Source organism: Haemaphysalis longicornis, unplaced genomic scaffold, assembly GCF_048455015.1.
Source record: "Haemaphysalis longicornis isolate Haplotype H1 unplaced genomic scaffold, Haemaphysalis longicornis Haplotype H1 scaffold_12, whole genome shotgun sequence".
Taxonomy (NCBI): domain Eukaryota; kingdom Metazoa; phylum Arthropoda; class Arachnida; order Ixodida; family Ixodidae; genus Haemaphysalis; species Haemaphysalis longicornis.
In genome coordinates, this window is record NW_027526225.1 from 54,011,632 (window position 1) to 54,025,741 (window position 14,110).

The 14,110-nt window shown below is 51.0% G+C and overlaps 1 protein-coding gene across 1 annotated transcript in view; it reads right to left on the minus strand.

The window, feature by feature from the left end:
• The window catches only part of LOC144162664 (uncharacterized), a 154,725-nt gene that overhangs the window by 28,807 nt on the left and 111,808 nt on the right, over window positions 1-14,110 (minus strand). Inside the window, exons 6-11 of the mRNA XM_077693290.1 lie at window positions 13,100-13,154; window positions 12,838-13,031; window positions 11,024-11,378; window positions 9,746-9,838; window positions 8,767-9,398; window positions 1,575-2,028 (exon numbers count right to left, since the gene is read on the minus strand). Coding sequence (XP_077549416.1) covers window positions 1,575-2,028; window positions 8,767-9,398; window positions 9,746-9,838; window positions 11,024-11,378; window positions 12,838-13,031; window positions 13,100-13,154 — 1,783 coding nt within the window. The remainder of the gene's footprint in view (window positions 1-1,574; window positions 2,029-8,766; window positions 9,399-9,745; window positions 9,839-11,023; window positions 11,379-12,837; window positions 13,032-13,099; window positions 13,155-14,110) is intronic.

Here is a 14,110-nt window from a genome sequence, read left to right on the forward strand (position 1 = left end):
TAGGTGGCTGAAATTTGCACAGCTTGTAAAGATTCACCTCCTCTTGTCATATTACCGTTCGAACATCAAACCTCACGTGCTGAATCGAAAAGATCAGATAACAGCCCTCACTTCGTGTTCGGTAAACGGCGGTGTTTATGCGAACCCACGGCGGCATTCTGTAAAACAAGGTGTTTGCTCGCATTTTTTTTCAATCGAACAGTGCTTTCAGTGCGTGCGAAGCTAACATAGCTTCGTCTTCGCCTGTCACAGGGTTGCAAGAGTGACCGAACTTACGTCGCAGACTACGTAACTATCTAGACAAGTCAGAAGGCACAATTAATGCTGGACAGTCTTTCACTAAGCAAAGCTATCCCCCAACGTTAAAATGAATTGAATTGAAGTTTATCTTCTGAATAAAGAAAAATGGAGAGAAGGCAAAAGGGGGCAAGCCTTCCCTCCGTTTCACGGGGGGGGGGGAGTTCAAGTTTCAAATTCATTTCCATCTCGAGTTCACGGGCAAAAATGAGTAATTACCTCAAAACAAATGCGTACCAAATTAACAAGCGAGGGCAAAGCGTCCAAGACCCTGCTAGTTCAAAACACGCAGCAACGGAAAGTGGCGGGCAGCAAAGTAGCACCACCAAAAATGGGCGACTAAATTCATGTTCACCTCCAATAAACTACAACTTTTCATGCGGATATTATTCGATCTTTTTGAGATGAGATACAAAAACATTTTACTTTTGGTCATTACGCACACCCGGTATGTGTACATCTCCCCCCCCCCCTTTTTTCTTTTCTTTTTCTCTCTCTCTCTCCATTTTCCCCTGTCACTGCACTGTATTCACCCCCATCAGGATTAAAAGTTCTCTCTCTCTCTCTCTCTCTCTCTCTCTCTCTCTCTCTCTCTCTCTCTGTGCCTCACACTCGCTGCTCCACTGCTTTGCTTCACTCACTAGCTAAAGCGTGAACGCACGGAGCCCTTTCCGCATGCACAAATGTGCCGCCCATGTGACACGCACATCGATGCAGCCACAGACACCACCCACACGGCGTGCACGCGACATGACAGGTGTTGGCAACATGCCCTCGGCACTGGCCATGAAGAGGTGCAGGTAGCTTCAGTGACCGCTGCTAATCACCCTCCCAAGCACAACTCAAGGCACAAACGAAGTTGTCCATGCAGGAAAGAAGCTGATGATGTGGGCCAAAACTGCACTATAGTCATCTGCGCCGCTTAGGAAAGCAGTCATCAAATACCTGTCGCGCGGTAAGCTCTAGGTGGCCCAGCCAGCTGCTCTGAGCCTTCAAAACAGCCGCCACGAGGTGTGCGTCTCCCCATAGGGGTAAGTTGTCCAACTCCTCTTAAAGCTGTGCGCATCGCGCATAATTTTCTAACCGAGGCAGAAGCAGCCGCAGTCATCACGCAATCGTCGCAGCGGGTGTAAGAAGAACATGCGCACGAATCACATGCCATGCAGTTCACACTGCAATCCTGAGAGGAGGGTATGCCAGAATCGAGAGGTGTGTCATTTGGGGCCGCTTAGGGTGGCGCTTGGCTGCCACAGGAGTTCATCGCAAAAGGGACTTACCCGCCCCCATCTGGCCCGGGTTGCCGCCGGCGGGTCCGCCCATGGCCGGGTAGGCGCCGGCCGGGAAGCAGCCCCCGTTGGGGGGGCCGCAGCCCTGGTGCTGTGGGTGGTGCCCGCCGCCCGGCTGCGTGGGGGCCGGGTTCCGGCTCCCCGCGGGGGCTGTGCCGGGGGGGCCCCTCTGCGGCGCCATGCCTGCTGGACCGTACGGAGCGCCAGCCCAGGCCTCTGGTTGCTGCCAGCCGCCGCCAGGGCCCCCGGGGTGGGGCGGACCACAGGCGTGGGGCGGGCCGCAAAACGCCGGTCCGAAGGGCTGGGCGCCCTTGAGGGGCCCCCCTGGACCTGGCCCGATTGCTCCGGGGATGCCGGCCGCACCACGCTGCTTCATCTGGGCCAGGCTGTTGAGCCACGCAGCCGGGTTCTGCTTGTTGAACTGCTGGATCTTGAGTGGATGCTTCTGCGGAATCAAAGCGCGACAAAAGTTTGGCTCAACGTGGCCCAAAGGCGAGGCTGTTGCTCTCGTTGTTGTCAGCCTATTGCAGTACGATGCCCCCTGATGCCCCGTTCTTTGCCCACAAATTTCTTAAATTTGTCCCCAATTCGAGCTGGTGGTACGGCTGCCAGTAGGGCTGTATTTGCAAAGTCCCAGTAGCATAAAGCTTACACCAGAAAGCCTATTGCAGTACAATGCCCCCTGACGCCCGTTCTTTGCCCACAAGTTTCTCAAATTTGTCCCCAATTTGAGCTGGTGGTACGGCTGCCAGTAGGGCTGTATTTGCAAAGTCCCAGTAGCATAAAGCTTACACCAGAAAGCCTATTGCAGTACAATGCCCCCTGACGCCCGTTCTTTGCCCACAAGTTTCTCAAATTTGTCCCCAATTCGAGCTGGTGGTACGGCTGCCAGTAGGGCTGTATTTGCAAAGTCCCAGTAGCATAAAGCTTACACCAGAAAGCCTATTGCAGTACAATGCCCCCTGACGCCCGTTCTTTGCCCACAAGTTTCTCAAATTTGTCCCCAATTTGAGCTGGTGGTACGGCTGCCAGTAGGGCTGTATTTGCAAAGTCCCAGTAGCATAAAGCTTACACCAGAAAGCCTATTGCAGTACAATGCCCCCTGACGCCCGTTCTTTGCCCACAAGTTTCTCAAATTTGTCCCCAATTCGAGCTGGTGGTACGGCTGCCAGTAGGGCTGTATTTGCAAAGTCCCAGTAGCATAAAGCTTACACCAGAAAGCCTATTGCAGTACAATGCCCCCTGACGCCCGTTCTTTGCCCACAAGTTTCTCAAATTTGTCCCCAATTTGAGCTGGTGGTACGGCTGCCAGTAGGGCTGTATTTGCAAAGTCCCAGTAGCATAAAGCTTACACCAGAAAGCCTATTGCAGTACAATGCCCCCTGACGCCCGTTCTTTGCCCACAAGTTTCTCAAATTTGTCCCCAATTTGAGCTGGTGGTACGGCTGCCAGTAGGGCTGTATTTGCAAAGTCCCAGTAGCATAAAGCTTACACCAGAAAGCCTATTGCAGTACAATGCCCCCTGACGCCCGTTCTTTGCCCACAAGTTTCTCAAATTTGTCCCCAATTCGAGCTGGTGGTACGGCTGCCAGTAGGGCTGTATTTGCAAAGTCCCAGTAGCATAAAGCTTACACCAGAAAGCCTATTGCAGTACAATGCCCCCTGACGCCCGTTCTTTGCCCACAAGTTTCTCAAATTTGTCCCCAATTTGAGCTGGTGGTACGGCTGCCAGTAGGGCTGTATTTGCAAAGTCCCAGTAGCATAAAGCTTACACCAGAAAGCCTATTGCAGTACAATGCCCCCTGACGCCCGTTCTTTGCCCACAAGTTTCTCAAATTTGTCCCCAATTCGAGCTGGAGGTACGGCTGTCAGTAGGGCTGTATTTGCAAAGTCCCAGTAGCATAAAGCTTACACCAGAAAGCCTATTGCAGTACAATGCCCCCTGACGCCCGTTCTTTGCCCACAAGTTTCTCAAATTTGTCCCCAATTCGAGCTGGAGGTACGGCTGTCAGTAGGGCTGTATTTGCAAAGTCCCAGTAGCATAAAGCTTACACCAGAAAGCCTATTGCAGTACAATGCCCCCTGACGCCCGTTCTTTGCCCACAAGTTTCTCAAATTTGTCCCCAATTCGAGCTGGTGGTACGGCTGCCAGTAGGGCTGTATTTGCAAAGTCCCAGTAGCATAAAGCTTACACCAGAAAGCCTATTGCAGTACAATGCCCCCTGACGCCCGTTCTTTGCCCACAAGTTTCTCAAATTTGTCCCCAATTCGAGCTGGTGGTACGGCTGCCAGTAGGGCTGTATTTGCAAAGTCCCAGTAGCATAAAGCTTACACCAGAAAGCCTATTGCAGTACAATGCCCCCTGACGCCCGTTCTTTGCCCACAAGTTTCTCAAATTTGTCCCCAATTTGAGCTGGTGGTACGGCTGCCAGTAGGGCTGTATTTGCAAAGTCCCAGTAGCATAAAGCTTACACCAGAAAGCCTATTGCAGTACAATGCCCCCTGACGCCCGTTCTTTGCCCACAAGTTTCTCAAATTTGTCCCCAATTCGAGCTGGAGGTACGGCTGTCAGTAGGGCTGTATTTGCAAAGTCCCAGTAGCATAAAGCTTACACCAGAAAGCCTATTGCAGTACAATGCCCCCTGACGCCCGTTCTTTGCCCACAAGTTTCTCAAATTTGTCCCCAATTCGAGCTGGTGGTACGGCTGCCAGTAGGGCTGTATTTGCAAAGTCCCAGTAGCATAAAGCTTACACCAGAAAGCCTATTGCAGTACAATGCCCCCTGACGCCCGTTCTTTGCCCACAAGTTTCTCAAATTTGTCCCCAATTCGAGCTGGTGGTACGGCTGCCAGTAGGGCTGTATTTGCAAAGTCCCAGTAGCATAAAGCTTACACCAGAAAGCCTATTGCAGTACAATGCCCCCTGACGCCCGTTCTTTGCCCACAAGTTTCTCAAATTTGTCCCCAATTCGAGCTGGTGGTACGGCTGCCAGTAGGGCTGTATTTGCAAAGTCCCAGTAGCATAAAGCTTACACCAGAAAGCCTATTGCAGTACAATGCCCCCTGACGCCCGTTCTTTGCCCACAAGTTTCTCAAATTTGTCCCCAATTCGAGCTGGAGGTACGGCTGTCAGTAGGGCTGTATTTGCAAAGTCCCAGTAGCATAAAGCTTACACCAGAAAGCCTATTGCAGTACAATGCCCCCTGACGCCCGTTCTTTGCCCACAAGTTTCTCAAATTTGTCCCCAATTCGAGCTGGTGGTACGGCTGCCAGTAGGGCTGTATTTGCAAAGTCCCAGTAGCATAAAGCTTACACCAGAAAGCCTATTGCAGTACAATGCCCCCTGACGCCCGTTCTTTGCCCACAAGTTTCTCAAATTTGTCCCCAATTTGAGCTGGTGGTACGGCTGCCAGTAGGGCTGTATTTGCAAAGTCCCAGTAGCATAAAGCTTACACCAGAAAGCCTATTGCAGTACAATGCCCCCTGACGCCCGTTCTTTGCCCACAAGTTTCTCAAATTTGTCCCCAATTCGAGCTGGAGGTACGGCTGTCAGTAGGGCTGTATTTGCAAAGTCCCAGTAGCATAAAGCTTACACCAGAAAAACCAAACGATTTAAACTGGTTTGCCAGCTGTTCGTGGCATCACAACCGCGCAGGCCTTTTTTTTTTTTTTTTTTTCAGAATGCTCACCACTTTCCTGCCCATGCCTATTCAAATCGATAGTAGCTTACCGATGGCATCAAGCACCAATTTTGACGTTTTCCAACTGAATTTGGCACTTTCAGAGTGCGCTAGGAGAACTGCCGCCATCTGCTCAAGAGTCGAGACTCTTTGGTTTTGTTTTTTCGCGTGGCACCGAGTTTTTAAGGGGGGATGTGGCTTTCAAAATCAACTTTTTTGTTTCTTTGTGGATTTTGATGAAAATTGGCACAGCAACCGGAAATGCTTCTGTAATAACACCATAATAATTTCAAAGTAATGTTTTGATAACTTTTTTATTTATTAAATCTTCTTTCTGTTCCGCTTGTACCAAGCTTGAGCGTCTTAACTCTTTCGGGACCGCCGGAAAAAGTGATGAAAAAGGGAGGTCTCGGTACAAATTTTTTTTTACATAAAGCAAAGGCACCATCCTGCCTTAGCATATACCAAAATGAAGCTAATTATATGTTCTTTTACATACAATACCAAGTTTTACTTCAACACTGAAGATAGAACCATGAAAAAATCTGAAACTAAGAACTTCGTAAAAAAACTACAGAAAAAGATAGAAAAAAGCGTAAATATAAAAATATTAAAAAAGAATAAAATTATTTCAGGATATACAAAATCTAACACAATGCTTTGTTTCTTCATTGAAAAAGTTTGATGCGGCTAGGTGAAACTGGTTTTTTGTTTTGTCTGTGATCTCTTTGGCACTAGGGCCATGGCTATGTCGTCGCCCAGGTACACGCCGGGCTCTTGTCTCGGCGAAAACTTGATCCGTTTCTGCGCTGGTGGCAGGAGATCACCACCATAGGTAGTTAACACTCTAGCGAATAAATATAAACCAGCCAGAACATATTTCGAGCGCACATACCTACTCCAGAGCCAACTGAAACCGAAACCAACTCCCACCTTCGAGCGCGATTTGATGTTCCAGGCTGATCGACACCCGAATCCTCACTCGAGCTGAAATCTGATCTCTAAAGCCGCATTTCGACTCTTCACTGCCACTCTCATCGTTAAAATCCACAGTAGAAGGCGAAGATATGCGAGCCGAGACGAGGCGGATTTCTTATCGCGCTCGCACGAGTATGACGCCATGTTTGTTTACATTCGAAACCACTGCCCGTCAGAATAAAATATCTGACGCGTTGCCGCCTGGCGATAAAAAAAGAAACTTCACAAAAGAGAAAACTCCAGTTTTCAAACTATCTCTTAGATGTCGCTAGGTGTTCCGTCGAGCGAAAATTTGTATTCTGCAGTCTCGCGAAACCATCGATCATATGTGATCGATGGCCTATGGAGCGGTCCCGAAAGAGTTAAGGGAAATTCACCACCGCATTCTCTAGAAGCCATTATGGATGCTATTAGTGCATGGCTACAAGTGTTCTACTCCTTCCCGAGACGACTTGCGGATCCCACCCCCACTGCCTTGAGTCGATGACGAATAGCTGGTATAAAAGTGTACAATGCTGAGGACGACACTGCATCCGCTGCGAAGTAGGCGACGACCGCTTCGATGCATATGACGACGATTAATAGCACTGCAACTACCGTAAAATTCCGAGCAAGCGCCCCCCCCTCAGCAAGTTGGAATTCCCGGCAAAGTGGAGGGGGGGGCGCTATCCCGGAACGGCACCGAAATTCAAGATGGCGGCGACAATTGTTTTTACGAAAAAAAACGCAGTGCGCATGGTTTAAACTTTCATTACGAAGATGAACTTTATTACGCAAGAGATGTTACTGTTAGTTACTTTGGAAACCATTGAAAAACTTAGCAGCAAAAAAAAAAAAAAAATGTTCGCAGCACTCTGCTGCCCCCCATCTTCGAGTGCCACGGCTTGATCTTACTGCTGTTCGTCACTTTCGAAACCATCAGACTCCTCAGAGTCTGTAGCAAAAAAAATTTCCCCGCACCCGTCTTCCAGTCCACCCCGGTCTTCTGGCGCCACGGCTCCGACATCTGCCAGCCCGCCGTCCTCGGAGTAATCGAGTGCGTTTGCAATGCCGCACCGGCAGCGCGCCACTGTTTCCTCCGGTACAAAAGCCCACGCCTCGGCAACAAAATCAAAGACCTGCTGCCACGACGGCTTTTTAAAGTTGCCTTTTGGCGTCGTCTCGCCATGGCAGGGAGTTCGCGGAAGTCCGGAAGGCGCTTACTGCCTCCGCAGATTCCTCGGGCGTCCTCCGGCTCTCGTTCATGGTGCGGCGCATTGCAATGCTGAACCGCTGCTTCCACCTACTTATGTAGTGGCTGGAAGCTACAAAGTTACCCAACTGCATGCTATTTTCACAGCCTCTTCAGACAGCAGCCGGTTGCTAACGGCACTGCCCGCGCTTCTTTCGCGCTCTAAGAACTCGAACAGCGCATCGTCTACGTACTCGCTGAACACTGGGGCGCCGTTGCTTAGCTTCCGTCAAAGTTTTGCTTTTCCGAAGTTTTGCTGCAGGAGATTGTCGAAATTCTTCACCCATTCCCGTATGCACTTTCAGTCGATCTTGAACTGTCGAGAGGTCTGGTGCACGTTTTCCCGTGCTCTCGGTGCCATCGGATTACCTCGATTTTCTTTGCAACTGTGTAGGAATGCATGACCTACCACCGCCAAAACAAAGAAACAAATGGCGCGTAGCGTTCGGTTGAAGCAGGATTGGATTGGATTGGATTCTTTGACTGGCTTCAGCAAGCCAGTGTTGCCTGCACACGGTGCGTGATAACTCCGCGGAGGGAGGGGGGGGGGGGGGGCTTTCCCGGAACGGCGCGGAAATTTGAAATTAGCACTGAAGTGGTGGGGGGCACTTGCACGGGTGGGGGCGCTTGCTCGGAATTTTACGGTATGTAAATAAACAAAGATACTGAAACTTAACTATGTGTCCGACAAGGCTAACCTAAAACAGCTTCGCCATTCAAGCCTCGCGCGTGAGTGGAAGCTCCCGTGAATTTTTTGCAACCAGGAACAAATTATTTGCTAGACTACCCGAAATCCCTGCTCTTCCTGTGGGCAGGAAATTGTTACAGGCGTGTTCTTGACACGAGGTAAGTATTTGTCCACTTGCTTTCTCCACAACAAGAACATCGCACCCATCCCTGCAGGTGCTGGGTCAGTTTTGTGGATGCCTCTGCAAACACAACATCACTCCCGCTAAACAAAGCAGCGCGAACCCGTGACCAGTCAATGTCAATACTGGCGAGTGCCGAACGGTGACAACATGGCAACCTATTTTAAAGACCACGTGGCCTATGGCCCTTGTCAGGCACTTGTTGCGTTATCGAATCTAGACTGCTAAAACTGTAAATGTAAACTCTCACCAAGGAGCTGCGAAAACTGGGCCAGTTTACACAGCTCGAAACGAACCAACATGCTGCAGTTCTGCTACCTGCTCCTGGCAGCACAACAAATGAGAAATGCCCTCTCTTTCTCTTTCTCTTATTCAGTGATTTGAATAAGCACAGCAGCAAAAAAAGAAGAACACAGAGATGCGCACCTCGAGAAAGCGCTTGGTTCCGGGCTGGGCGCAGTGGAAGGCAATGATGCTGGGGCACTGCCCCGTGAGCACCGCCTCCGCCGCCTGGTTCGCCAGGCCTGTCGTGAAGACGAAGATCTGGCTCTGCTGCTGCATGTACTGCGCCTCCAGGCCCCCACTGCCCTGGAGGGGGGAGCACCCCGCTGCGCCACCGCCGCCGGGAGCCGCTGCTCCAGCAGGCGGCCTGTGCAGCGCTCCCATGTTGCCCGGTAACATTTGGGGACCGCCCGAACCCGCCATGGGGCCGCCCGGTCCCCCCACTGGACCACCGCCACCACACCCCGGTCCGCCGCCTCCCACGGCCATGTGCGCCGGCCCGCCACCGCCGGTCATGGGGTTGTTGCCGCCGCACGGCGCGCCCGGATGCGGCGGGTGGTGTTGCTGCTGGTGTGGCACCATGTGGTGTGGGGGCATCCCCGGCGCATGTGGGGGGGCATTCATGCCCCCCATGGTGAGGGTGCCACCCGCATGGTGGTGTGGGTGCGGGTGTGGGGGCAGGTGGTGCTGCGGCCCCACCATGGACTGCTGCTGCTGCTGCTGCTGCTGGGCGGGTAACGTCGGCAGCATGGCAGCACCCGCTGCAGCGTCGGGGGCTGTGTGGGGGCGGGGAGAGCGAAAACACAGTCAGCTGCGTTCTCGGGCAGTTGCAGAACTGCTTGGATCGCATTCACAACGGCCTGCAATCAAGAAGCAACAATGCAACACCAAAAGTCTCTAAAATGCATAAGAAGGCTGATGACACTGCGAGGTGACTGAATGTGACTACTGCTTTCAAAGTATCATACCCCCTCTGTGCGAACATGAGTGTAAAAATAAACATTACCAAGCAATAGGGAATTAAATGCTCCCCTGTTTTGTTGTCTAATTACATTGAGTAACCCCCCCCACCTCCCTCACACACACACACACACACACCCAACAGTATGTAAGAAGGACTCACAGGGCTGAACGGGCATGGCTGCCGAATTGTCCTTGTTACTCGGCGCCATCCCGTCCCCTGCATTATCGCCGAGCATGGACATTGGTGCTGCCCCTGCAATGACAGCAACGACGCTCCATTAAGCGTGGAACCTGATCCGTTTGCATGATCGGCACGCTCTCATGAACCCCTATAAAAATTTCCACTTTCACAGTTGTACATTGTGCCTACTAGGAAAGTTTTGGTGAGAAATCTTCAAATGGGCAAGAATTTGCGGCACTTGAATAATTTATTGAGAACTGTGGCCGCAATACCCATTCGGGCAATGCATGTCAACATCATCGGCACAACAGCACAGTGAAGTGCATGACGATTCAAAGGTGCACTTCACCAGCTAGTCATTTTTTTGTTTAAACTGCTGCACTCAGTGTTTCTCTTGACATTCCGCAACTATGTAAACGAAGATTTCCAGCAGCAATCACTAGTTCAAAGCATAACCTTCTTCCTTCCTACTTAACCTTCCAAGCCTGTCTAAGTACGCCTACATCTATCGTCATCATCATCATCAACAACTAAAACAATGCTAACGATGATGACAAAGCTCGCCTAGAAGATTTTCAGCTGCAATCACTTGTTGAAAGTTCATTACTTTAACTTCCAAGTATGTCCAAGTGCACCCAAGTCTATCATCGTCATTGACGAAGAAAGAATGTGAATCAGCTAGCCATATCAACATCATCTGCCTATCATGCCCACGCACGGCAAAGGCCTCTCCCATAGATCTCCAATTATCCCGGTCCTGTGCTAACTGCGACCAATTTATTCAGCACCCGCAAACTTCTTGATCTGATCTGCCCATCTAACTTTCTGCCTTCTGCCGCTCCCTGCCACGCTTGCCTTTTCTAGGGATTCACTCTGTTACCCTTAATGACCAATGGTTATCTTGCCTTTGCATTACATGCCCCACCCCTGCCCATTTCTTCTTCTTAGTTTCTACTAATATGTCCTTAGCATGCCCTAGTATGAACAAATTGTGGCTTGGAAAAAGACAGTTGATTTCATTACGAGGTTTTAATGTGCCGACGCTACGCAGGCGATGAGGCGCGCCATAGTGGAGGGCTCCGGATTAATTTCGACCACCTGCGGATCTTAAATGTGCACCTAAATCTCGAGCACACGGGCGTTGTTGCTTTTCAGTGCCATCAAAAGCCGCGGTCGGGAATCGAATCCGCGACCCGAGCAATACCTGGTTTTAATTTTAAAAAAAACGAGGAAGGAAGGATCATTTGCCGCGCTCACCGTCAGGCCCCGGCCCCGCCGGTGCGAGGCTCCCGCCCCCGTTGACGAGGACGGCCTCTGCCGCCGCGGCGACGTCGGCTGCAGACACCGGGGTGGCTGGTCCCCCCCGGCCAATACTGGCTGCTGCCGCCGCCTCGGGGCAGGTGGAGGCTTCCTTGGCTGGGGTCGGCTTGGGGCCGCACTCGTCGGCCGCGGCAGCGGGTTGGGGCTCAGTGGCTGCCTTGTCCACTGAGGGCGCCCCGTTGCACTTCATGTCGGCGCCCGGCGGCCGGGCGGGCAGCCGCACCTCGTCCCGCTCCCGCTCCAGGAGCCAGCGGTTCTCCGTCGCCAGGTCGCGCTCCTCGCGCTGCAGTGCCTGCGCGAGGGCCACCCTTCCAAGCTGCCACCCCTCTCCACTCCAACACAAAACTGCGCTGCAAAGCAACCCTCGTTTCAAACTGCTCCAGAGCAACTCCTCCGCACTTTGTTTGCCTGTCCACTGCAAGAGCAACTGCGGTGGGCAGGCAAACAGAGGAGACACACACTGCGCATTTAGGTGGCCCCTACCCAAATTACCACAGGTCACCAGAGACATACAGCTTTGATGAACCTCTCACCATCGTGCAATTTGATTTCTGCTTCATTTCTGTAGTATTCCCCGGGATGCAGCACTGCACAGCGTATGTCTATATTCATGTCTGTACAGCGTATACAGGAGTCAATTCATACCTACAGAAGGTGTCGAAAATGCCAGTGCAATAGAAGGAACAAGAGATGGCGTGCCTCAAGTATCCTTTCCTGAGCCCAGTCAAACCATTTAAACACTTTCGCGACTACGCCACAACTGCGCCTATTCCCATCGATAGTATGTCATTGATGAGTACAAATTCAAATCTTTGGCGCTCGCCGAGGGCTTCGGGAACGCTAATGCAGACAACGGGTAAAACAAAACTATTTCATCAGCTTCGCTTTCGAGTTTCTTTTGTCCACCGAGGGAGGGGATTTTTAAAGCTCCTTCGCAGTCAAGTGCGTGTGGTTTTGGCATGTGGTTTCGTCGAAATTAGCCATTCCCGACGCTCTGCGGGAATGGCCAATTTCGACGAACTCCGATGAAGCTGAGCTGCAATCTCTGGACGATGGCAGCAGCACAGACACGGAAGACGACTTTGATTCGTACAGTCGGCGAAAGTGCGTCAAACCGTCCCAGAACACCAGCAGGCACCCACCGATAACTTTCTCTTTCTCCGAAAGCCATTCTATCACTGCCGCACATTGATGTAAGCATATCCGGACTGCGGTTCCAGCCCTTATCTGCAGGGTGCCGACTTCGTTCGAGCGGCACCACTTAGCGCCGGATGCACCAAGAGTGGAGCCTAACTATGTTTCACTACGTCGAGAAACTGCTTCGTGCGGTGGCATGATAAGCACTAGTGCTTATACTTTTTATGTACGCAAATAACTTTTGCACTTACAGAGCTTATATTAGCAGTACCATTCTATAAGGACCTTGTAATCAAAGCGTATATTTAAAACTGTTTTTATGTTTACCCTGTCCAATGTAGCATTGATGTTTTCATCAATTTTTTTTCCTTAGTGAGTTTTATTGTTCTGATAACTGTTTGATAATTAAATCTGTTGTTTGAAATAAATACTGTTGCAAAGACCTACCCTTCCCCTATAATTTCATACCTTTTCCACGGTCACGAAATTGCTAAGGACTCCACAAAACCCATTCCACCAAATGCATGTTTCTGCGCCCTACCACCCTTACACCCTAGACAAACAGCTTTCACGCTCCCCAAACAACACTCAATTGCAAGTCCCAGCAAACCCACCTGCGCCTGTGCCTGGACGATGGGGAAAAGGTGTGAGGAGAGGAAGGCGTGCAACTGTTTCTCCCGCGGGTTGGAGGACTTGCGGAACTGCTTGAGGAAGCCCTGCCAGTCCGACACTGTCAGGCAGACACAGTCCCACTCCCGGCTGCGCTGGGGGAGCTTCTTGGGGCACAGCTCGCGGTACAGCCGGAGGTCTGCGGGGCAAGGAGAGCGCGCCGCTCCCTCAGCACCAGTCGCACAGACAAGGGCGGCGAGAACCCACCTTCCAAGTACCAGTACACGTTGTCCAGGGCATCTTGGCCTACGCGAATGCCTCGCTGCAAAGGAGAAAGTCCGCCGGTGAGCCCAAGCCAGAGCTACAGCTGGGGAAGCTGTCATGCTTGCCCTGTCTCTGAGCAGCCCCTACAGGCTTGCTCCAGATTTAGCAGTGGGCGTGGCCAAGCGATAACCGTTATTTTAAACTCAAGAAGACCAAGCACAAAATGTGACAGCAGGTTCGCAAAAGCACAACAGCCTTCATTGCTCTGTGCACTGCAACTTCCCCAAAACAGCCACACTGCAACTTGGGCATTGAAACATTGAGACAGCCCTATCATTGTGCTGTGCCAAGTTTCATTTACCTGCAGTTGTAAATGTTTCAGAATTCTCACTTCTGCAGCAGCAGTGCAGTTACAATGGCTGCAACTCGTGTTTTCCCCAGAACTATCACAAAACAACTTACTATATGTGGCACTCAAATAACTACACGAGTGTGGCAGGTTTAATCCCAGCAGGAATAATGGATAACAATCAGCCACATTTTAAATACAACTAGCATGAAGCCGCTTGCTTGTAAGCCAATCCAGCTGCATCACAAAGCCCACCCTGAAGCAGTCTTTAGGTGCAGTCTTTCTGCAGACTTTCCAAGCTTCGTTAATCTAATTGCCGGGGGAGTATGCTAAGCTGCCAATTACAAGCAAGTACACTTTGCTCTGTGCACTCATTTGGTCTCTAACCTGCTAAGCCAGCACACCAGTCCATAGGTCCAGTCCAATCAAGCCTGGCGAAATTGCGAGAAAAAGTGCACTTGGCATTCATTTTGCAATACCATTTTCACCGCTATTTTGATAACTTCACTGCCCTTCACCCAAGCAGAGATCAATGTCAATCGATTCTTTTCTTCCAACGGGAAAGCAGCTGCAATGGACTTTCCGCCCCCTCCGCATCAACCAAGGGAAGCAGCTGTACTGGCGTGCGATAGGTTGACAAAATCCACAGTGGAAGCGGCGTGCGG